Below are 25,314 nucleotides of genomic sequence, written 5' to 3'. Positions count from 1 at the left end.
TTGCTCTCAACTTTTGCCTTCTCAAAATGTTTTCTCTCGATGTCCCCGATAGGTCTCGGCAAGGAATCTAGAGGTACTCGCGAAAAGTATTCTCAATAGGCTGTTTGTTTGACGAAATCGTTGAACGATAGGAATCTTCATCGCACGAAGCTAGTTTTCGTACGATCGCGTGCATACCTATAAATGATATAAAAGGTCAAAAGGGATAATACGCGAGAAGATTAACGAAACGAGGCGACGAGGTTAAGTCGACGCTCGGCGGCTTTTCCGATTTGCCGTGCGCGTTCACGGAGAATATCTTTCCTCCTTCCCCTGGCTTCATCCTTCGCGCTCGGCTCATCCTGCATTCTGCGAGGATTAAGGCTGACGGCATTCCTGGGTTTAATAAGTGTCGCCCGAACGACGTGAATTAGTTCAATGTGCCTGAAGGCGGGCCACCTCGGCAGCACCAGCGCCGACGCCTACCTTCATCACCGTTCTTCCCTCTTCACCACCGTATCCTCTTCTCCGGGTAACAACAATTCAGAGCTGCTGCATCGCGTAATTAAAATTACTCCGTCATACTTTACGTCAAGGCCGGCTTGGCGAAGCGCGACGTCCCTGCAGTAATTGAAGACTTCCCAAGGGTGGTAGTGTCTACTAGTGCTAGTAAACCAGCGCTTCTCCTAATACTACGCTCGGTACTGATGATAAGACGAAGGTGGAAGGAGCCAACGTTTGCCTTGCTACCCGCCGATAATATCCGTTTGTTGTTGTTAACCCGTGAAAAAGGATAAAAAAAAAAAGAAAGCAAAAGGAAGAGGAAAAAAAGAAAAAAAGAAAAAAAAAAATGAGAGAAAGACAAAAGCAGAAGGGACTTATTAACGACTACGAACGTCCATTCGCGATGTGACATTAAACGTTAATATTACGCTCTTAATAAGTATCCATTACGATGGTAAATAGATACGATTACGATGGTAAGTAGATGCAGGTAAACTTTTAGCAACGACTATATCGACAAGTCGAACGAACTACTCTCTCACCTTTATCGGGGAACTATCTGTCGCGCTGCATTCTATGATCTGAAAGCAGAGGAAACATTTTCTGTTAGACGTTGAACGTTTATCGCGAAGCGAATAATAGATTGAAATAAGGTTTAAACGAGTCTTTATATTTGATCCACGTGGAAACTATCTCGTCATCGTTATTTAGTACCAGGTAGCTTCGCGCGGAAAAGAAAAGAATAAAAGTGGGAAGAGAAGAGAAGAACATTCCACGCGATAAAAGCGGTCGCGTAAGGAATTCTTTCTTACGCGAGCGATCGAGTCCATTAAACTCCTCTTTTCTTTCAACCAAGGATGATCTTGCGTGCGACGTATCCTCGAACGAGAAGGCAAACGACGAGCGTCCACGGCGCGGCGCCGGCATGCAACGACCCTCGGGCTATTGGCGCGTGGCGGTGCTAATGAACTTTAGAGTCACGTTTTGTAAAAGCACGTGGCACTTTTGTATGCACATACGATGGAGGCCGAGAGGACGAGGGCTGGGGGAAAGAGGCCGCATTAACGCTTGCTCATTAAAGTACGAACATTGCGTACGTAGCTGCGTACTTCGACCTCGAAGATTATTTTAACTGCGAGAGTGTCTGTGTCTGTGTGCGTGCGTCTGAGCGTGTGTGAAAGAGAGAGAGAGAGAGAGAGAGAGAGAGAGAGAGAAAGCACAGGCTATGCCAGTGTCGTTTTAATGGAAGCAATAACGCATAACTAATGGACGTCATCGATCAAACACTTACTCTATTTAATCGCTTAACGTTAATTAATGGTTAGTTAAGTGCCGTATTTCATAGTCCCCTAGTCGTTTGTTTCAAGTCACCGATACATCGAGTTTCGTTAATATCATTTTATTGTAGTAAGTAGACCGGAGTAATTGCGGGCGCATTTAATGGACGTGGTAATGCGTGTACTTATCGAGCGCCATTTACTAGTGCACGCGTAACTTTCCGAGAAATGCACGGCCGTAGTGATTTACTACGTATGTATCTATATTTAAAGGATTCCTCGCGTAAGAATCATTCGTCGATTCGCGTAAGAGGGGCAGTATGAGAAGGCAGAAGACGAGGCCGCTGAATTTGCCAACAAAATGACAAGTATAATTTCATTGTCGCGCGAGCGACCGTCCAGCCGACTTGATCGCGCTGCTATGAAAATGCACAAAATCCTTCAGAAAGTCCATTAATTAAATCTCTCCCCGAAGCGTACGGAAGAGACGGATTCTTCTTATTGTCAGAGAGAGAGAGAGAGAGAGATAGGTAGACGGCATTTTCCACTGGAAAGCCATGGACGTGGCTCTCATTAAAAGTAAAGCTCGGACGAGAGAGAGAGAGAGAGAGAGAGAGAGAGAGAGAGAGAGGAGGACGTCGTCATCTCGAGTCGACGTCGCTCGCTTACTTGCCAAGAATAACAATCAGGACGATCCGGTAGTAATGGAATTATCGTTTCGGACGGCCGTTCCTCTTTTCCCCTTTACCCCTCTATTCCGTCATCGAGTCCATCGTTCGGTCTTTCAAGCATGCCGGCGATTTAAGTGTTAATGAACTCCCACCGAGTCACGTTTTAAAAAACAAAGAAGCAAAAGGATAGGATCGCGCGACGTACATAATTGGAGAATCCCAAGACGGAGTGCGAGGCTTGCAAATTCATTGGTTGTTTCGCTCGTGGCGGCGTTACGCCCGATAACATTGCCCGATAACGTCGTCCTCGGGGTTTCATCATTGGGGGCGGGAGGGTGTTCATCGATCGAACACGTACGACCCGTACGTAGACGTAATTTTTCCACGTAGAGCCCAAAATTTCCTTCTCGCCTCGTAAAGTACTTTTGTAACATTCACACGGGACGCTAAAGAACAGTGCTCCCACGTTCTGCCCTGCGAAAGATCGGATACTTTCTCACGAAGAATGCATCGCTGACAGGTTAAAGCGAACAACAAGCTCACGCTTTTCCAGCGTGACGCGCGCGAGCCGACCGAATGTCATCGACCTTGCCCATTGCTCGCCACTTTTCCGGAGGAAGACGGGTATTATTGTCGCTCAACCGTACCAAACCGTACCTCCCGCGTAAAGGATGTACGCGTAAAGAGCACACGCACTACTCTTATCCCGCTCGACGAAGCGCCATGGGAAAAGGAGGAGGGTCGAGCCCTTCCTCTAGTTTAAAACTACCGGATCGATTGATCTCGTTCCGTAACAACTGAAAAGAAGAAAGAAACAAAGAAAAAGGAAAGGAAGAATAATAAGACGAAACAACATATTACTGTAGAAAAAGAAAAAAACAAAAAAAAAAAAAACAAAAACAAAACGTAGCAAAGAGGAAGAAGGTAGGGCAAAGTAACGAGAAGAGGCGCGGAGAAGGATAAAGGTGAATGGGACGAGACGTTCGGAATGAAATATAATTGGTCGATCGACTCGAGTTAAAGGGAATCCTTTGGTTCCCGATCTTCGTATCGATCTCCCTTTGCTTAACACCCGATGATGCCAATGCGTGGCAGCATTTAATCGGCGCGTACGATACGCCCTAGTAATTAGAGGTACCGATCGATCAGCGAAACGTTGTAACGTTGTTACCAGAGCGGAAGAAGGCTCAAAGCGAGCCTTTTCCCTTTGGTCATTTAGATTTTATTTTCAACAACGATCGAGATTATCTCGATAGAGAATCGTATTTTCACCGTGAAAAACGTCGCGCTACACTTGTCCGCTTTGTCGCGAGCATTCTATTCTCCCGAAATGTTGTAATTAATTCGATGTTGAAACGATCGATAAATGAAATTTAATCGGTATATACTTTAGCGATCCTTTTCGCGTCCATAGTTTTGACTTTTCGGATTCGTAAGATCGAGGACTTTGTGAAAAAGTCGATTCGAAAATTGACCGTTCGAAAGTCACCTCGTCGATCCATTCGAAGCGAGCACAAAGCTCGATTTCTCCGGCTTCGACGGCTTCCTGTGACCGACGCTACGAGACGCTTTTAGAAACAGGAAGTCTAAAAGAGAGTGGCGCATAGACCTCGCGGACCTTTATTTTGAGAAAAAATATTGAAGCCGAGAGGAAATGCCGAAAGTTTTTACCTTTTCGCTCTTACTCCCGATTTCAAGTAGAAGAAATTTCGTGGATAGCGTCGATAAATACGATAAAAATAGTATTTCGAGGAATGACGACGGTCCAGGAGAACGACGGAGGAGAAAAGCAGGACAAAAGAAAGAGGCAACAAAAGTAGTGGCCGAGCCTAATCGGATTCGTTCAAATTTAGCATCGCTTGAAAATAGGCGGACTCCGACCTCTTAAGAGCAAGTTATTTCTGCCCCTATATATACGTTTCCGTACGATATTCCTGCCGACGCTGCGTTGCGCGTTGCGAAGTAGCGCAGGCGACCCAAATGTCCAATCGTGATATTTCGTTGAAAAGGACGACCACCGGTCGTACGTGTCCCGGCATGCCGATCTATGATTCGAAATAGAATGCTTATAACGTATCTCCTCTGTCTAACGTGTAGGCTCGATCGAAAAATCCGAATCGCTTATTAAACGCGTCTCGATTCACGAGACGTGCACTTTCTACCCTCCAAATTCTCGGTCGTTTAATCGAAATTCGGTCGACGCGACACGAGAAAGATGTTTGGGCCAATCGCCCGTCGCAACGGCCGCCCATCCGAGTGAACTTACGTGTCTGCATACGGTCAGCACTCTTCTTTATAATCCGCACTCGCTTCGATATAGCTTTCGGAAGAGCATTTACTTTCGAAGAGCACTTCGACTTTCCTCTCTCTCTCTCTCTCCCTCTCCCTCTATTCTATATCCTCGCATTCTACTTTCGATATCGCATTCGAATTTAGAACTCGTATTTCTAGAATATCGTGAGAGAAGTGTATTTCGGAAGCAGGTCGCGTCGACCCAGATATTCGACTTTAATTACGCTCGCTTCGCCTCGCCCCGCCGCGCCTATCCACGGGTGTACGGGTAGGTACATCGATACGATATATATACGATCGATTTAATATAGGTCTTAACCTGTAAATGCGAAAGTGCAAGATGGCGGAAAGTCGATTTGATAGGGCTTTCTTTAACAATAGTTTTGACAATATTATTAGGAGAACAATATTTTTTTCTCCTTCGCAAATTCTCGACTTCTCTCAAAGGGGAAAAGAAGTCAGGGCAAAGCTACGTGGCTATCTACTCGTCGGAGGAAAAAGAAGAAAGGAGGATTCTTTGTGGTCTACGCTTCAACTTGTTACCGATGGTCGAACAGTTACGGCGAGTTACGAAAGAGGACCAATAGTTTTTTCCATTATTATCGGAAGAAAAGAGCGGTTCCAGCGGACTCCGTAATGGAGTCCAGGCACGTATCCATCGTGCACACGCCAGCAGAGCCCGCGGCTTTTCCAGGCAGTCACCCCACCGACTACCGCCACCAATAGCAGTTCTCCACCAACGTGCCGGAGGAGCTTGACAGACCGACGTTAGAAGTTCTCTCTTTTTTCCCCCCTTGCACACGCCCCTCTGCACACACCAACGCAGCCCAAAACGCTTCGGTACGGTCGAGGCGTCCCGTACAATTTTCACCGAGCGTCGCGTTTCGAGAGATTGACCTCGTTCACGAAATATCGTCCAATTTCTATCTCCTCGATTCGCCGTTGGCTCTCTTAATTGAGACTCGTATCCTTCGACGAACGTTGCTTCCTCCGATGGAGAGAGAGAGAGAGAGAAAGAGGGAGAGCGCGCGCGCGTAAGAACATCTTCCTTGTTCGCGCTGGCCTTTTTTTCTAATGGCCTTTGTAATATTACAAAAAGTAGAATAAAGCTTCATAAACGTAAAGAAGAAAAAATAAAAAAGGAAAGACACGAGCGAACGATCGATGAAACTTTAATAACTCTGATTTCAATTCCGAATCGCAAGAGCTGTCCAGCGCGCCAATTTTCGTCTTGCCTCTCTCTCTCTCTCTCTCTCTCTCTCTCTCTCTCTCTCTCCCTCTCTCTTTCTTTCTCATCTTCTTTGCACGCCCGTTTCCTCTTCTTTTCCGTTTCTCGAGCGGTCGTGCATCTCCCCTTTATCCACCTACGTTTCAATTGTTTTCATTGCACTTTTTTCTAGCGCATACTCGAATGCGTCGAATTAACCAGATTGTTTCCCTACCGGACGATTAAAGAGACAGAGAAAAACGAAAGAGAAGAAGATGAAGGCACGGATCGATTCGTTCGAAGTTTAAAAAAAAGGGAAGGCAAATTAGTATCGTTAAATTTTGCACAGAGAAATACGCTTCCACGCTTCATAAATCTTTCGTAAAGTCCTCGTGGAACGTTTCGCGTACGATCGCTTATAATACGCTTCTTCGAGATTAATAATTACGAGCCATGTAGCCTCTAACATATCCGTATTGCTACGTAAAATGTACGTAGCGGAAAGCAAACGAAGCGGAAAATGTTCTCGATATTGTCCATCGTAACGCTGTTTCCCATTAAATTCGTAGGGAGTTCCTCAACCCTGACTAATGATCCACGTCGAAAGTACGGTAACTTAACGGTAATAGATACGTTCGTGCTTCGACATTCGACGTATACTCGTTTCTCAAGTCGCACAGATGCGACGTGCGAATTAAAAAACGCCCGTAGCTAAGCTACGGGTTTCTAGCGAGCTATGAGACTTCGAAAAGGGATATTTTTCTAAGGAAAATCATCTTATCGCGTGGATAAGCTCTAGCTGGACGAGACCCGTTCGTTCGATAAACCAACGAATTCGAGGCGTCACCGAAACGAACAGATCTTATTTCATGGCCAAATGGAAATGGGTCCTTTCAAGAGAGCAACCGCTTTGCCGCATTAGGGAGGACCATTCTCTTCTTCTCCTTCTCGCGCGCGCGCGCGCCAACAGGGAGGGAGAGAGAGAGAGAGAGAGAGAGAGAGAGAGAGAGAACCACTCTTCCTCTTCCTTGTCCGACCATCGTCTTGTCTGGCTCGCCCTTGTCTTTTTCTTATTTCCTGCACTCGTCTTCCAAGGAATCGGGCCGTTTTGTTCCCTCTTCTCGCCGGTGCCACGTTCGCACGCACTTTTTCGCAAAGGGCTTTCTCACAAGGAGAGAGGGAGGGAGGGAGGGAGGGAGAAATGGAGAGGCGCACGCTCGAAACACGATCCAGGTCGTCCGTGCATGCATAATGAACCTGCTAGGATGCGAGCCTCGAAGAAATTCAAACTTCCTGTTTGGAGGTTCCTCCCTCTTTCCTCGGGAGGATCTCGCGCGTCTTCTTCGTGCGCATTAAAAATACACCTCGAGATCGCCGTGAAATAGGACAAAATCCATGAATTTCTCTCGTTTCAAAGACGATATTAAGAGGGAACGACAAACTGCTATTGCTTCGCCAAGGATTCGTCCGTAATCGATGATTGAATCGGGCAAAAGGGCAGACATCATCGAAATGACGAAGAAAGTGACGAAGAAGGGAAAGGAGAAAGAGAGGATAAAAGAGGGGAACTCTGGAATGGCGGTGATCAAAGAGCTGGGAACGGCACGCAAGGTGCGCGCGCAGCTTGGCGGGAAACCGTGTCTACGAGCTGGCAGCGGCAACGACCGATGAAAGGCACCTTCTTGGCGGGACGCGAAGGACGACGGCCTTTCGCTTTCTTCCTTTCTTTCTTTCCTTCCTCGACTCGAGCGCGACTAAATTCTAGCGCGAGATCTAGCTTGTACAAGATCGTTACACTTTCCTCCGACGTCGAGTAACAAACCCGATCCTTTCATCTTTTTCTCTTTCAATTATATTCTCATTACTTAGAAGAAGGTTATACATGCGTTATATATGCGTTATACATGCTAGAGAGGACCGGATGCTTCCTCGATAAAGCACGGAGGATGTAAAAATTGGCAGTCGCGCACAGAGTGCATTTGATACGTAACCGTAGGTTTTGTCCAACTCCGTGGAGAGCCAGCTAAAATATAAATCCCCACGAACCCAACGTCTAAACGTGTTCTTTTTTCTCCTTCTTTCCCCCTCCCCCCTCCCCCCCTTCCCCCGCCCCTATCTAGACCTCCGAGCAAGAGCAAGCAAAGCCTTTGAATCGTTCGATCGATGTACTTCACTTTTGAATTAATCCGACTCAATGGACTTGCAGGACATTCGACGTATCGCAATGGCGTATCGTAGGTATGTATCGATGTCTATGCCGCAAGTACATTTCTATCGTACGTACAAGTCGACCCGATGGTAAATGTGCACATTTCGGGAGAAAGGTCTAAATTAATTGACCTATAACGATCCACACGTTGGAGGCTCTTTTCGCACGATCGAATAGACAAGGATCGTCGATAAGTACTTATTTACTTCGGCATAATGCGGCCGCGATAACGGATAAAAAATTATTGTAAGAGGCGCAGTTTTTTGCTTTTCTTTCGTTCCCCCACCCCCGAAAAAGAAGAGAAACATCTTTCGCTTTATTATCCTAGCTTTAGAATACAAGTTTACACGTAGAATTCCAGAGGAGACGTGGCCTCTTAGAGGTATTTGAACTCGATGTCGCTTAGTCGCCGCGAACAACGTCGCAGTCGAAGGAGACGACCGCCTCTCTTCCACTACCATCTTTCGTATTAGTAGTGGTAGTAGACCGTCTAACCTTCCACGCCTTCTCTCCCTCTACTCTGCGTTCCTACGAGTAAGAGAAAACCCGCTCGAAGCGGGAGACGGAAGGGTCTCAAAGGATAGCAAACTCGAAGCTTTCTTGTTCTTATTCTTCTTCCACTCGTGCCAACATTCGCATTTTTCTATCGTAAATCTATCCGATCGAATGCATTCTTTCCAAAGATTTGATTTACGATCAAAAACGGCACACGGTGACCGACATATATAACGGGCGCAATTACGGACCGCTTGTAATATTTTTCATAAAAATTATCTCAAAATCAAGGATCGATATCATTACGAGGGAAGCGAAAAATGCGTCTTACCGCATCGAAAGGGACCTGAAAAGGGAGACCCCTCCGCGTCCCCACCTAAAACGGGCTCTCTCTCTCTCTCTCTCTCAAGTGGCTCGTCTCGACCACAAACCTCCGGCTTCTCCTATCTTTCTCCTCCTTAGCCGCATTAGCTTGGCGGGAAACCAAACACGTGGTTCTCATGGCGTCCATTCTCGTCGGACAAAGGACTCTCTCTCTCTCTCTCTCTCTCTCTCTCTCTCTCTCATGATTCCAGCAGACGTAGCAGTGGTATTACTACTACGGTCACTACTAGGCGTCCCACGCTTTCACGAGATTTGAAAAGAAGACGATTACGAGGAGCGAGAGACGAGACGAAGAGAGAACACGGCTCGTCTCTCGGACAACGAGACGGGTCTCTCTGTCTCGAGTTCTTTGCGTCCATAGGACTCGGCCGGTATACAGACAGGCCGGTATACGTAACGGTCGATTCGCGCTATGAGCGCACGAGTTTGCGAGCGACGTACGTTGTCGACTACGCCGCTCTTTTATCGATAATGTCTTTTCCCTTTCCTTTCCTCCTCCTTCCATTCCTTGTCAATTTCCATCGTTGAACGCATACTCGCGAGAGAGAGCTACGTAGGAGGGACATTTGTTACTTGGATGCAATCAAAGAGCCGATAACTTTTCTTTTCGAGCGCAGGACGATTGATAAACATTCAGCTAGCAGAATTTTAGTTATACTTTTGCAGAATATCTCCGTAGCTTTCGTATGACTTTGAAACGATAGGCAAACGTAGAAGGCCGTTCTGATCTATTGCCGTTCCCAATGATTTTTGTCTGGCGATAGGTCCTAAAAATACGATGACACCGTGTCTCCCTTTACTCGATTTACAGGGAAACGAGACGTCGGTCAACGAGACGTCGTTTTCAACGGAAATTCAATTGAAAGTATAAATAGCTCGAGAGGGGGAAGAGAGACTCTATTAAAATGGTCGACGGAGGCCAATAAGAAGGCAGATCGTGCTTTGTTTGGCCTCGCTATCGTCGCGCCTTCGGCATGGGTACGCGTTCGGCATGATGCGGCCACCGACGTGCGGCCACGCAGTGTTGCATTACGTTCCACCGTTCCAGACCTACCGCAATCCCGACCCTTTCTTTCTGGACTCGTCCAACGAGCGCCGGTCACACGTCGGTCATTCACACGTGTGCGACTACTCTACGCCCGACTATTACGCCGTAGTCTATTTTACGATTTTACGATCGCCGCCATTCGAGGACACTTTCTATGCGAACAACGTGAAACGTTTACGAAGCGTGCCGATGCGTCGAACCTGAGCCGCAAACGCCATTCTATTGTATTTCTATCATCCAGGGGTCCTGCTAAATTACTCTCTCTCTCTCTCTCTCTTTCCCTATATATATATTCCCTATATACTATATATATATATATGTATATATATATATATATATATATACACACATGTCGTGAAGATTGTGCAAGGAAGAACCTTTGGCATAATCACAGGGACGGTCAGCGCGTTGGATCTTTACCGCGACCTTCGACTAGAACGGTTTCACCCTCTTAACGAGGAGCACCTTATACTTCTTAGAATCGATTCGATTCCGAAAAGGATCCGGTAAGGCTAACCGCCGAAGGTCGACTTTCGATCCGTGAAACTTTCGGCGAATCTTTGCCGTTATACGTAGACGCTCGACCTTCGTGGCTGATCGTTTCGGTGAGGACGTTGCGAAGTAACGAACAGAAACGTACCAACGGGTGTTTCTACGTTGACGGTCACCGCAAATTAGTCCCGTTCGCTAATAATTCGACCGATCTTGCTCCGTCAAAGGAGGAAAGTTTACGAGAGCGCTCTCTCCCCGCCCCGACTCCCGACTCAAAACGATTGAAACGATCAACGTCCTTGATCTTTCCAAGTGGAATGGAACGAGGTTAAATCGAAATAAATGGAAAGCAAAGTTATATAGATCGAATAGATGAGAAATAAAAGGCCCTCTTGGAAGAGGGAGAAAAGGTGAAACGCAAATGATCAATCTCGTTTTATCATCAAATCGGTAGGGCTAAATGTTGATTCGTTGCGGCTTAAGCGCAATAATGGATACGACCGACTCCGCGCTCGAAAGAGACGACGAGATCTGCGAGAAACGCGTGGATTCGATTAAAATAAATTAAAAGCCCTTGCCATTCGCGATCCGTCCCTTTGGCAGCGGCTTTTGAAAAGCAATTACAAGAGGAGGAAAGTTTTCCGCGAAGACATCCTTGAGCGCGTCTACGAATCAGTTCGAGTAGGAAGGAAGTCTTAGAAGATGATGGATACGAGGAATACGTAGATTCGTTCGTCTTCGTTCGGTCCGTCTCCGAGCGGACAACAACCGGTTTTGGTTTCACGATTCTCGTCACCTGCGCGACCTTCTGTCATCGACGGGCCAACGACACTGCACCCCGGTCAAAGGAAGTCTGGTGCCATTTTAACGACCTGCGCGCCTTGTACGCACGAGAAAGCTCAGGGTCAGAGGCCAGACGGGCCACCACTACGTATGCGAAACTTCTTACAAGAGACGCACGCACACGCGACCTCCTCTCTTAATATCGGTGCCAGAGGGAAGAGCCGGTCGAGGAGAATCGAGGTGACCGCCTCCTCCGTCCTGGCTCGATTACCATTGAAAAAAACGTGCACGCGGCCTGGGTCGCGTCTGTTTACCACCTATTATGCGAATCGTAAGAACTTTGTCTTTCGTCGATCTACCAAAGGCCAAAGTACATCGAGCGAAGCGTCCCTAGCTATGTTTCCATTAATGTTATATTTTTTTCATTGTGATTACTAAAGAGAGTATGAGTATAGAGTATGTAAAAAAAAAAAAAAAAAGAAGAAAGGAACAAAAAAGCGAAATAAAGGAAAAAGAAAACAAAAAATAAAAATAAAGAGGAATATATTGTAGTAAGAGGTCGTAAGAGGGCAACGAGTGATCTAGCGACGGCACTGAATACCGGTATGAGTGCGAATGCGAATGAGTTATCCCTCCTTAACGTTCTTAAGAGCCCTCCATAACGGCGGCGGCGGCGGCGGCGGCGGCGGCGGTGGCGACGGCAGCGACGACGATGTTCGTCGTAGCTCTGGCATCGTCCATGGGAAAGATTTTCGGCGTATAAAAGGGGCTCCGTTGTGTCTTCCACGGGCAATGGGGGTTTTATTAGGATTTGGGGCGCGCGGGTATTCGAGCGGCCATAATGGATCTTGCGAATCTCTGTCTGTCCCCGTGTCTGGCCTTGCGTCTGTCCTCCCTAGGGTTCAACGAAATGGGCGTCGAGCGAACGAGCGAGCGAGCGAACGAACAAACGAACGAACGAACGAACGAACGAACGAACGAACGAACGAACACGAGAGAAAGAGGAGAAAGAGCACTGGCATCCGAGTGTCGTCGGCGACGGCGCCGCCATCATCATCTCCCTCTCTCTCTCTCTCTCTCTCCATACGATCCGTCGTTTCTTTTTCTACCAATATGATGCGCACGCCGCCGATGGCAAAGGCTAATCGAGACTTGGCCGCTTCACTTAACGCGGTTACTACGATGACTCGCTCTTCCCTTTCTCTCCCATGCTCTTTATATCTTAGATGGAAAAAAATTAACGTAGCTAGCCTCTGCCTTTGAAGGCAGATCGTCGATCCAAAGTTGTCCTCTACCGCGTTAATATTTCGATAGGACCCCGATCGTATTACGATGATCTTGAAAAATATCGGCTAGTTGGACGGGAATGGCGATAATCGTAAGGGCTTTCTTCTCTTTCCACCTTCGAAGAGTGCTGTCGGGAGTCGGTACGCTCCGACGAGTGCTCGACGACTATGCTGCCAAAGTTTTCAAGAAACTGCGAGAGATTTTCGAGACTTTCGAAGCTTCTCCAACTTTTAAATCTTATCAAGGCTTTTAAGCTTCGAAAGGGAGTATTCAGAACGCCGAAGACTTTGCTGACGTTTAAAATATCTAAATATATCAGAGTTTACGAGGCACGAGCTATCACGAGCCTTTTTACAAAAAGAGTCTCTCCGCGAGACATGCAAATTAAAGAGATTCGAGCGAACGAACGAACGAACGACCGTCAGCGATAAATTTAGGATACTCGATGATACCAAGAGAGGAATACGCAAAGAAGAAAAAAAGATTTATTTCGCGAACGTCACGTACGATCTCCTATCTCGGCCCCTAGAGATTCCACGAGAATCTAGAGGAAAGTTTAACGAGCCGGAGACCTTCGCCGTCTGTGTTCCGAGCCGAGCGTCCTTCGTCATTTCGCAATGCCGAAGGAACGGGCTCTGTTTACTGCTAGAAATAGATAGTCTAGTTAGGTAGTGTACGTTCGTATCCTCTATTCTTAGGCTTCTACTTTTTTCGTCCTCCGTCTCGCGCAATGCTCCGCCTCGGCAATGCTTCTCTACCTCTCACCTGTTCCTCTCAGACCACGTCTCCCTGCGCCTCTTCTGCGCCTCTTCTGCGCCTCTTCCTTCGGCTCCTTATATCCATGTACGAAAGCGCCTCTTACGATTCTCTGACGTCGCTTTAAGGGATATATAAATAAGTATAGGAAAAATGATTCCCGCTTGAGTTGCTTCCATCCTATCGTAATCCATAACGTATAAATGTGTGATCGCATCGATGACGTATCGTATGGTGGACGGCACCATATATATTTCCTTCGTAATTATCCCCTTTCACTTTTCATCCAACCTCGTTCCTTATCTATTCGTTCGTACGTCTCTATTCGTGAAATTCCATTACTTTCCCGAGGTTGGACGAGGAATTCTCCGCTCTCCTTTATCGCGAAGAGACACGAAACAGACATTTTTCTCGTCGGCGAATAATAAATTTCTACTAATAGGTATCGGCTAGACGCATGAGGAAAGACGTCTCTCGACGTCCCTTATGATCTCGTTCGGCCATTTTCATTTTGATATCGTAATCGCGACGGAACGCGTTCTCCTTCTTTGTCGTCGCCTCGCATCGGCTACTTTTTCCTTCTCACCCCTCACTGAACGCATTACCAACGAGATTCTTTGTCCTCGGAAGGCCTCGACCCACGGCCAACCAATTCCGAGAATAAACTTCTCATCGACTAAAATTAAGGATATTTATAGATCTCTGCGCCGCGCTGGTGCTAACTCTGGACTCTGACATTTAACGATCGAATCGATTTCTGTTCGCGAAGGAGAAAAAAGAGAAGAAAAAAAAGAAGAAAAAAGAAGGAAAAAGAAAAAAGAAGAAAAAAGAAGAAAAAGAAAGAAAAAAGAAGGGGGGGGGGAGGTGGAAAGGAAAGAAAAGAAAAAATCAAATTTTTCTCCATCCAAACGGGAAAATCAAATGTCGAACGAATAATTAACGTATTGAGATTAAATATTGTTATAATTTTGTTTCTTTCGGTAACGTTAGCCGAGGGCATTAACCGACAGCGCGCGCGCGCGCGCGCGCGCGCGTTACCAATGTAACTATTCGACGTGTTAAGTGGAATATAGAAGGGAACGTTGGCCTATTAAAAGTAGGCGAATTAACTTAACGTGTCCAAGAGAGATGACGTTATAAGAACTGATATTAACGAAAGAAATCGGATTAGTCGGAGTAAAAGCATACGCACTTGAGAGAGCCTACTCTACTTAAGTAGCTTAGATAACGAGAGGAAAAGTATTTAATCCAATTTGCTACCACGGTCCGTACTATCTGGTATAAAAGTTTAATCGCCAACGATCAAAGCTTATATCTTGGAGGAAGAAGAAGAAGCAGCAGAAATCGCGTGCGTGGTTCTTTCGAAACTTGGAAGAGAGATACTAAGCGGAGATGGAGAGCGAAGATTGGACAAAAGTCGAAACATGGCTTTAGGTGGGACGGAGGGAGGAAGAGCCGCAGCCGTCTCCCTTATGCGCCAACAGAGACGAAAGTAAAGAACTTCGAAACGGGCCGTGTCACTTTTGCCCGTCCGTTTCCCAATCTGGGGGCCAGAGACATTTCTCTATCTACCAAAGCCGATCGATCTAAGCTCGAGACGAAATAATATTCGGCCATCTCGATATTTTTATCCGATTTCGGAAATATCATACTCGTCTTTAGTAATTTTAGTCGTTGCGTCTGCCGTCGCTATTCTGACGCTAGCTAGCGTTATCCTCGCGTAATAAGAGATTCACGATTCTGTTTACGAATCGTATCATCCAAAGGACGACGAAATGTAATATATGCTCGTAGGCGTAGCGAAGTTTTTATAGTATTATAGATGAAATAACGCAAGGAGAGAAAAGTAGGGTAGATCGTCGGTCGAGACGACGATTTATCAATGTCCTCCAAAAGTAAGAAAATTCGATCGGAAAAGGATCCGAAGCGCAGGAGAAAAAGCGCCCAAGTCGGAGCTTGTAAGAGGAGGCCGCGTACCTTACTTATAATATTACTTCTCCTACGTAAAGTTTAGATGCAACGCGTATTATATTATAACGAGAGAATAAAAACGAATACGCATATCCTTTTAACGTAAATTTTAAAAGGACGAAACGAGCGATAAATCCGCAAAGCGATCGAAGCCGTCGATAGAGCTGGAATTAGCATGAAATACTTACCTCTCTCGTTAGGAGTCCTGGCCGCGCGGCCCACACCCCCTCGAGATAATCGATCGCACCCTTTGACCGCTAAGCCCTTTGCCTCCTCGGTCAGAGATTTATTTGCATAAGAAAAGCGATCTCCAAAGTGGAGGTCTACTCTGCTCGCGCTAACGCGCACGCCACACCGAAATATATCGACTTTTAGATCGAATCTCGGTAAGCGGCGCGGCAAGGCTGTATTAAAAAATTGAGGAAAGGAACGAGTTCTTCGAGTAGGCGAAGCTAAACACGGGGAATAAAGAAAAGTATTACGTAACGATCAATTATACGACGTTGGTATACGTTGATATATCGATCGTCGAATTGATCGAGCCTTCGAGGTATAAGCCACGAAGATGAGGAAAAATGTGTGCTTTTCGCTGAACTAGTCGGATTAAATTTCCGCGCGTTATCGTCGACGACAAACACGGAAATATACGTATAATATTATCGGGGATCGATTTATCGTTCGTACCCCCCGCATCGAGAGAAGAGACTAGCATTTCGAAAGCGCCGCTACGTCTGCATTTCTAACAGCCCTAATGCTTTCGAGCTAAGATTATTCCAATGCTGATTATTCTCTCGTATGTTTGTGGTAAGGAGAGACAAGCTTGATCCCGATTTGACGGATTTAATCACCCTGAACTCCGTCGTCGCTGCCAGCATTAGCAGCTATCTCTAAACGGTAATTCCACCGTCTGTGCGCCTTCTCTTCGGGAAAAGAGGCTTTGATCGATCTTGGCCGATCGCTCTACGCTTTCCTACGTTCTATTAAATTTACAACGCGGCTACGTAAATCGGTCGCGCATCGCTTTTCCTTTTCTAACTAATAGATGGAACTCTCTTAGCGATGGCTAAAGTCACGGTGGTTAATCCGAGGAGGAAGAAGGAAAGAACGATGAAGAAGAAGAAAGGAGGAGCCCCCTTGGAAGGTTCGCGTTCATTTGAGCGGTATTGCTTTGTCGAACGTGAATAGATCCTCGCTTAATAGCACCTCATCTTCCTGAAAATTTTTTCTTCAGTTACATCCCACGTCGTGCTCGTTATAATTCTATTTTGCTTCGGTCTTCCAACGAAGAACGATAGAGAGAAGAAATATTTATTACTTGCCATTCGATGGTCGTTAACGAACATTGACGAGAAATGTAAGAAGGTCGTTCCTGAAAGAAAAGTAGAAGAACGAATTATATTTCGAAGCGAAAACCACGAACGGGAGGATGAAAATAGCTTCCCCGACGAAATATTTCCTTCGCTACCGCCACCTCTCTCTCTCTCTCTCTCTCTCTCTCTCTCTCTCTCGTCGCGCAATCGCATTCTCGGAATTATATGCACGTTGCGACAATGCGATCCGATCGGTGCACGGCTTCGAATTTGGAATCGCCGGACGAAGGTGCAGCTGTGTGCCTCCTCTCTCTCTCTCTCTCTCTCTCTCTCTCTTGGTCGGCTCATCCGAGAAAGGGGTGAGGCGAGATATAGCGAAGGCTCACCGTGTCTCCACCGATTCGCGGAATTTCGTTGGAGAAATGTGGAACGGCACGGCAGCAATGCCAGGGCCGTAATAAGCCGTCCGATCGCGCGCGCGCGCGCGCGCGCGCACAGCTACGACTCGGTGGTAGAAGCATTTCGAGGGGTGTTTCGAGGAAAATCATTCCTGCCGGGGTGAACGTTCCGTTAGAACTTCGCACAACGGTTGGTTGGTTGATTGGTCGGTCGGTCGGTCGGTCGGTCGGTCGGTTGGTCGGTCGGTCGTCGAACCGAGAGCCGCGTTGAAAGCAACTTAACCCACCAGCCGATATGCAAGAACCTTGCTCCGGAGGGACCCTCGTGGCAACCGAATTAACGCGGTAAAACCCCTCGCGATATCACCTCTTTGAATCCCTTTCACCGACCAGTTACGGACTCGCAATCGGTCTCGTCTTCTTCCCTATAATTTCCTCAACCTAATCTCCTTTCATGTCGTACGAATCTTTTGTTATTATTTTCGCCATCGAGCACGCATGGATACAAGAGTATTTTTTTTTTGTACGATATAAATCGTGAAAAAGGAGAGAAAGACGGAGAAGAATATATCTATTTTCTTAAAAAGTAAACGCGTCCAGGTTGATAAGTATAATACCTCCTGATCCTGAGGGAACGCGCGACCCGTTCATTTCCATCGCCTTTAACCCAAATGCTTCTCGTCAAGTTATTAATATACATTATTTTTCTGTTAAATTTTTGCGCGTACGTATATGCGGTGCTGAAAGCGCCGCGACGCCGCTAGAACTCATACCTCTGGGAGATGCGTACCCACCAGCGTGATAATTCTTTCTCATCCCGTAATTAGGAAGCCCTTCGTCCATGCCGGGCATAAATCACCGAGGGAAAGTCGCTCGAGAAAAGGGCTGCCGGAAACGTCGAGCGGAAAAAACGTCCTGACGGGCGCACGACCTTGCACGGAGAGTCATGCACAAGGTAGATATGCGATAAGATTAAGAACTTCCCCACCCACGGTGTTTTATCATTAGACGATTATAATCGAGAATAGTGTCATTTGTGGATTACCGACTCGAAGAATTAGACGCTTCCAGTCTTCCTCGATAATCCTCAAAAAGCTGTTATGTAAATTTTCATGATATATATATATATATATATATATATATATATATATATATACATATACATATATATATACATACCATATAACGTTACGCGAGCGTTTACATTATGCATTTCCTCGTTACAACTGGCGTGTCTGAATAATGGCCGTGCCTGGACTCTTGGGAAATTGTGTTTTATAATTTCCTTCTATTAATAATCCTCGCCCGTACCACTTCTCAGACATTTATTTCTACCTCCGTGTAATCGTTAAGACCTTTACCTTTGAAAACTTTGATCCTGGATCAAATAGTGATAGTACTTTTGAGTACCTATGCGAGAACGAACCACGATGATTTCTCCAGTGTTCCAGGAGAGGTGCAAGAGGACGAAATGGAAAAATACATACATATCTGTAACCGAGATGGAAAAGAAAAAGAGAAAGTTGTACTCGTATTACGAGTGCTTTCATACAAAAGACAGGACAAAGAGGGAGAAACGAGTTAACAGAGTCACTTGGGCACTTTACAATGCATCGAACGGAGTTCTCAGACGCGACTTTGAAATCGATTCGAAGGAATATATGTATGTACATGTCCCATGTACGAAGGAATAACTGCAAAAGATATTGGAAAACTATGAAAAGTGTCGCGGCTAAGCGCAAATGACTCTCGATAGATAGATCAAAGTACGATGTATCGTGCTGGCGGTTTGGTAAGAGTCGCGGGAGGGAGAGGGGGAGCAATGAGTCATTGTCGAGCCAGAGAGGGTGACTGTAGGGATGGTTCCCGCATTCGTTAGGGGATATTTTAATGGCCCGCCACGTTGAATTTGCCGGTGTTTAATTACAGAGCTCTCCTCTCTCTCTCTCTCTCTCTCTCTCCTACCATTCTCCATATATATATGTATATATATATGTATATATATATATATATATATCTTTCTATGTATATGTAGACACTTTGTTGCGTTTTTCGAATGCACGCGATTTCGTGAACTCGAATGATTCTATGCATTGCCGAACAGTTATCGAGGACTACAGCGCGATTCGTTCCTTTGAAAAGCATCAAATTCCAGATGAAAGAGATGTGGCGTTATATGCCGGGAAAAATAATTTGTACGCGAGAGTTTGAATGAAAATAAAATCGCAACGATAAGCGGCAAAGCCTTTTGAGGTGTCATGGGCTCGGACTTTAATTCGTTCGAAGTTAAACGTGTACCGCGCAACTAAATGCAATAACGCACGGCGCAATACAAGCGCTCGTTCACCTTTTGTAAAAGGGATAGAGAGAGAGAGAGAGAGAGAGAGCGAGCAGACGAGCAGACGGAGAGGAGACGGAAGAAGAGAGGGGTAGTATGCCAGCCCAGTAAAAAGGGGATGAGAGTGTTGTGTCTGGAGCTGGACCCACCCTTGGGTGAACGCCCTGGAACCCTCGCGCGCAGACGGTTTTTCATCTCCTTCTCCATCCCTCCCTCCCTCCCTCTGTCTACCGCTCGCAAACTCTCCCTCCAACCTTTCGAAGCCCCTCCAGACTCCACAAGGTGTCTACATCCCTGGACCTAAATGGAAGGGTCGCGCTGGAGGGGAAGTGAAGACTATCCTTCTCTACGAGTATTTTCTTTTCCCACAGGCAAGTCTCCGATGTGAAATCTCTTTCTCTCTCTCTCTCTCTCTCTCTCTCTCACTCTTCCTATCGCTAATAATCGCGGCAACCACGCGAAACAGGATTTTAACGAGCTGCGAGTGAATCCTATCGAGCGATGCCAAGTCGAATAGTCGCTTACTCGTAATTTCGCCTCGAAAAAGTTAAGTCGCCTCGGGAGAGACGTAAGACGTTGAAAGTGACTCTTTCTCTCTCTCTCTCTCTCTCTCTCCCTCTCGGAGTACTTAACTTGGGCCGGAAATTTGAAAGTGTAATAGGTATGGCTCTGAAAGCGGCTGAAACTAATTAATGAGCACGCACGACGCCCGAGTCCATCCAAAGACCTTGTCTCGAGGAAAGAAAGATGCAGAAGACACCACACTCAACGAATTTGCGTTCAAAGTTTTCCCGTAAGTGGCGAGACGATTTATGAAAACAACCCTAATAATGTAAACGCAAATGATCATACGCGTACGAACTCTCCAAGTTTCATGGGGTCGTAAAGCCAAACGTAAAACCGTCATAAATATCGTTGAATTTCAAGCTGCCCGGGAAAAGCTTCGATTTATCGTTGCTCGGCCCTTTCGCTCTTTCCCTAGCCTTCCTCTATTATTTTTGTCTGAAAAAAAGTAAGGAACTCGCGTATCCGCTTTGAAAAAATATCAACGATCCACGTAGGAGGACTTGGCCAAGAAATGATGTATACCTGGACAAACATACCGATAACGATCCTTCCTTTTATTAATCCTATCGTTTACGCTTTCATTTTATTTTCCTGAATATTCAGAGGAAATCGTCAAAACGTTTCGGGACAGTTGGGACGGTAGGGAGTGACGCGAACAAAAATAAAAGGAATTAATAGTTTAGTCGAATTATACCGATATTCCGATCTAACATTATATAGGGAGTATTTAAGTGCACCTAAACCGTTCTACCGAAGAAGGGGGCGATAAGAAATACGGCTGTACGCAGGCCATCGGCCTTTTTCGTTCATCCCTTCATCATGGCGTCGCATCGGCAGCATCGTCGTCGCCCGATCTGCCTGTCTGTTTGTAAACACAGCCGTGCTACTTTCCCCGATGAAACTTTGATTTCGGTGTACGCATTACGCGGAGAAATGCGTAATGGATATACGCGTATGGAACGGGAACGCGAACGGCGAAAAGAATATGTTCTTGCCTCGACGGCGCGTATATAAAACTTTATTATTCGTCAGGCCAGAAGACGAATAATTTATACTGGCTATTTCACGGGTTATTCGACCAACCGCGTTTTCTCGTCAAAAATAATCGATACATTTTCTCTCGCGAAAGAGACGTAAACGCGGTCGATGGGGTTTCGCAAAGAGATATACGCGCGGTCTTAACGCTAATTAAGTCCTTTCATCGGACGAAGTCTTCAAGTTAATCCATTTCCATAGTTCCTACCGCGCAGATTTGTCGTAAGTGCTTTTGTCCGACCGTAGAGAAGGGGTAATTAAAAAGTTTCACTCGTTCGCGTCGCCGCTACTCGAATCGCCGCGGCCGCGTGAAGGACACCACCCTCATAAAAGGAGCTCTTAAGGCTCACTTAATTTATTATTTCGTTAATGAAGAGAAGTCACTGCGCGATTTACAGGAAAAACTCGACGTCATTTGTTTCGACCGTCGTAGCAGTTAAATATCTCGTTCCTTTTTCTTCTTTCTTACTTATGTCCGAGCGTGAAACGAGCGATTTAATATCTATCTTTCTTTTAAAAATACCGAATACGATATACATATTTGCAAACGAATAGGAGAAAGAAGGAATTTACGATTCGATCCAGAGACCGTTCGATGTTATTATTTCGAATGGCTGGCTACAGCTTGGAGAGAAAATATGAGAGTAGAAAATGTTTTCCTTATGTGTCATGGGACGCGACAAGTTTTATCGAGATAACCTTCGGTCGTTGCGAGTATGCTGCGACTCGTTCGGCCGACTCGGCCTGATTCGACCTCGAGGCATCTATCATCGAACTACGAGGAACCACCAATGTTCCTTGCCCCGATGGCAGAGGATGGAAGGCATGGGAGGATGTCCGCCAGAGAGAAGGAGCACGCTGCGAGGGTGCTGAGACGTACGCGAGAATAGGATGGCAGGGTTGGGTGGCGGGGGGGTGGGAGGAGGAGGAGGAGATCAGAAAGACGAAGAACGCGCAAGGAAGAAAAGGAGGCGGATAAGGAGGGGCAATGGTGGCGCTACCGTTCCTGCCAACGAGAAGAAACGAATCTAACAGACGCTCGAGAAAGATCGACGAACTATGCGGTGAGAAGGAAACAAAAAGGATCGATGAACTCGATAACGTCTGCTTTTTTCGATTCGTACGAAAGCGTACAACACTGAGACGCTGTGTCATCGACCACTCTTCTCGATTCGAATGACGACAAAAGGCTCTTGTAAACATTTCAAATCTATCGTATTAGAGAAAACGACGGAAAGATATTATTTTTGTTAACGATCGAAAGTATAAAAGAGAAGAAAGGGCGAATATGTAAACTAGAATCGTGCGTGACGAGTAGAAGGGAGAGAGAGGAGTCGCAAAACGGATGGTACAACGATGGCGAGGGTTGATGTCGCTCGCGCGATACAGAGAGAGAGAGAGAGAGAGAGAGAGAGAGAGAGAGAGGATAGGACCGGTAAAGAGAGATAAAGAGGAAGGCGTCGTCCGGGCGAACAAGGTGGGGGAGGGGAAAGAGAGGAAGAGCGTCCGGGAGATCAATGGACGCAACTCCGCGGGGCACTACGCTCTCTCGAATACTACGTAGTAGTAGTATTTCTCTCTCTCTCTTGCTCTCAGTCGGCGCGGCGTGGCCGCGTAGCATCGAGTAAGTAGACACTATAGTACAGTCGGCGCAGCGCGTACTACAGCCGTCACTACTGCGCCGCCGACCTTCCCGCCGTCTAGCTGCGCAATACCCCCACTTGGAAACATCCACCGAGCAGCGACCCCGTTGCCTTTACCCCACCACGACCCTCTTCGACTCCTCGCGGTCACGAGGGCCGACGGCCTCCCGCGCTAACTTCGATCCGCCAATGGCTTCGATCCGCAACGAGCTGTTTCGCGCGCGCGGGAAAACCTTACGCGTACCTACAAAATCCTCTCTCTCTCTCTCTCTCTCTCTCTGTATGTGTGTGTGTGTGTGTGTGTGTGTGTATGTGTGTATGCATGCGTGCGCCGCTCCGTACACGGCGCGGCGACCGAGGTATCCGCCCAAGCACGTTTCTTGCTCGAAATTCTCTGAAAATTCGACTCTCTGATACTCGAATATTTATGTCATATGTTTATACGCTACGGTAATTTTAACGCTGCGATAAAAGGACGCGGAAGCAGGGCGAGAGAAAGAGAGAGAGAGAGAGAGAGAGAGAGAGAGAGAGAGAGAGAGAGAGAGAGAGAGAGAGAGAGAAAGGGATAAGAATAAAGGGGAAAGCGCGAAAGGATGTTTCAGCACGAATAATTTCCCGACGGTGGAAAAGTTTCCGTCTCGATCTTTTTCTATGTATATATGTATAGATATTCATGTACGTAGCGAGTATATTTTCTCTAGGGTGGCGGTATATTTACCGAGAATCCTGGTGGAAAACAAAGTTTTAACAATGAAAATATTTGAAGAGACGCTACGAAAGAAGCGTTCCGAAATACCACTCAACAGGCACAACGATATTTCGATTGAACGAGAAGTAGTTTCTGAATGTTCACTTTTGTATTTTCCAGAGATAGAACGCGCACGTTCTCCATCTCGCTCGAGAAACAATTCGAATATAGATCGTTGAGTTTTCGATTATTATCAAAAGCCTGGCTTTTCCCTTTGCTCATTTATCAATCGAGATTCCTAATCGAAAAATTCGACAAGCACCATTGACCACTGACTTACGTACTCGTCGTAAGTGCATTATAAATAGCACAGGCCCATTAACGGAAGGACAGTTTTTCGATAGAGTTTCGAAAGAGGTTCATTAGAGGGGACCATTCCAAATATCACGTATGAAATTGCTGCTTCTTATCGGACCCTCCATCGTTGTCTCTTCTTTCCCTCGTTCGCTATTACTTTTAAGACTTTTCCTATTCCTGCGAAAGATTCGAAGGGAAAGAAGGACGTTCGTTTCATCTATCTCGAATGCGAATACTTTTAGAATTAACGTCAAAGGCTAAGAGTAACGGGAATGAAAAAAGAATCGGGAAATGAAATATTACAGAGAGAAAGAAAAAGTATTTCGATTAATTGATAAGAGTCAAGGGACAGCTGCTAACCTGGCTTTTTTAAAAGATCACCGTGCATACATTTCATTTTCCATATCTTGTTAAAATTCTTGGATAAAAGCACCAGATCGATGTTACCATAATAGAAACCTTCTTGGATGGTGGATGGTTAGCACCTTCCTGAGATCGGAATTAGGCATCTCAAGCGACCACCCTCGAGTCGACAGTGTTTACAGATTATTCGATTCGACTCGAGAGGACGAGGAAGGGCTGTTTCAGAATTCTTCGATCGTCTTTCACTGTCGTGAAAACAGACGGCGTCAAGAACTTTTCGTTATCGCCTCTCGTCAAGCTCTCGATAAAAGACATCCTCCCCAATTATTAACGGCTTTCCGATAATTTTCAATCGACGTTTTGTCTCGATTGAACCTACGTTCCCTCTCTCTCTCTCTCTCTCTCTCTCTCTCGTGACGGTTGGAACACACGGAATCAATTTGCTTAATTAACGTTTAACGTGAAAAAGGTATGTACTGTTATCGCGTTTCGTTGCCATAAGTTCTGACGGGCGTTACTCCTTGAATTCTGGCGGATCGATTAAAAGAGAGACAGGGCCAGACACGATTCACACGGCGACGACTCTTTACGAGAACGAGAGATGAGCATAGAAGAGAAGAGAAAAGACGAGAAAAAAGAGGGAGGGAGGGAGAGAGAGAGAGAGAGAGAGAGGTCGTGAGAAAATGGTCTCCAAAGGTGCCGTAGAATCGGAGAAGGTGCTGCTGGAGTAGGAGGAGGGGGACACAAATTGTGTGAAGATAGGAGTCAGCTCGACCTCTTGGAAAATAAGAGCGCACAAGGTGAAGAGGAAGAGAGAGAGAGAGAGAGAGAGAGAGAGCAGACTCGACATCCTCTATTACCAATTCATGCCCCTCCACGAGGCGTCGATATATTCAAACCTAGCGGAGAAAAGACCAGTCATTGTGTCGGCCTCTTTGTCGTCCTCGCACCTTCCTATTCCTCTCGTTATCCTCCCGTCTAGCTCTTACTCTTTTACACCTCCTCGTTCCATAGAAAACGGATGCCATCGTCGCGTTCCATCGTCAATAGGAGGAGATCGAGACGGGAGGGAAGGAGGATGTTCGAGGGAGAGAGAGAAGCGACGGTGGGTGCTGAGAACAAGTTCAATGGATCGGCTGAATTGGGTCTTGCCAGAACTCCTCGATTCGGAAGGAATTAGCGATCGAATCGTCCCATCGGCGCGCCGCACCGTTTCGTTTCCTATCATACGACAAACCAAAAGGAAAGAGAGAAAGAGAA

General features: G+C 46.3%; 2 protein-coding genes across 6 annotated transcripts in view; one reads left to right on the top strand and one right to left on the bottom strand.

The window, feature by feature from the left end:
• Positions 1-25,314, bottom strand: part of LOC124954020 (3-phosphoinositide-dependent protein kinase 1) — a 149,812-nt gene that overhangs the window by 100,734 nt on the left and 23,764 nt on the right. For 3 of the 5 annotated variants that reach the window (XR_007102414.1, XM_047506220.1, XM_047506234.1), the window contains exons 1-2: positions 2,637-2,735; positions 1,026-1,064 (exon numbers count right to left, since the gene is read on the bottom strand). The exons of 1 other annotated variant lie outside the window; for it this stretch is intronic. Coding sequence is in view for 3 of the 4 variants with exons in the window: in XM_047506220.1 (XP_047362176.1) it covers positions 1,026-1,064; positions 2,637-2,720 (123 nt within the window). In the remaining variant the exon portion in view is untranslated. Of the gene's footprint in view, positions 1-1,025; positions 1,065-2,636; positions 2,736-25,314 lie in introns of those variants that run through there. One more of the 5 variants, XM_047506260.1, reaches the window with a different exon arrangement.
• LOC124954101 overlaps positions 17,960-25,314 on the top strand; it is a 28,691-nt gene continuing 21,336 nt past the window's right edge. The window contains exon 1 of the mRNA XM_047506494.1: positions 17,960-18,018. Within this exon, the coding sequence (XP_047362450.1) occupies positions 18,010-18,018 (9 nt within the window). The 5' untranslated portion in view covers positions 17,960-18,009. The remainder of the gene's footprint in view (positions 18,019-25,314) is intronic.

The sequence above is a fragment of the Vespa velutina genome, chromosome 1, assembly GCF_912470025.1.
Source record: "Vespa velutina chromosome 1, iVesVel2.1, whole genome shotgun sequence".
NCBI lineage: Eukaryota > Metazoa > Arthropoda > Insecta > Hymenoptera > Vespidae > Vespa > Vespa velutina.
Note: the sequence above shows the minus strand (reverse complement) of the source record. Positions and strands in the feature narration are given on the sequence as shown.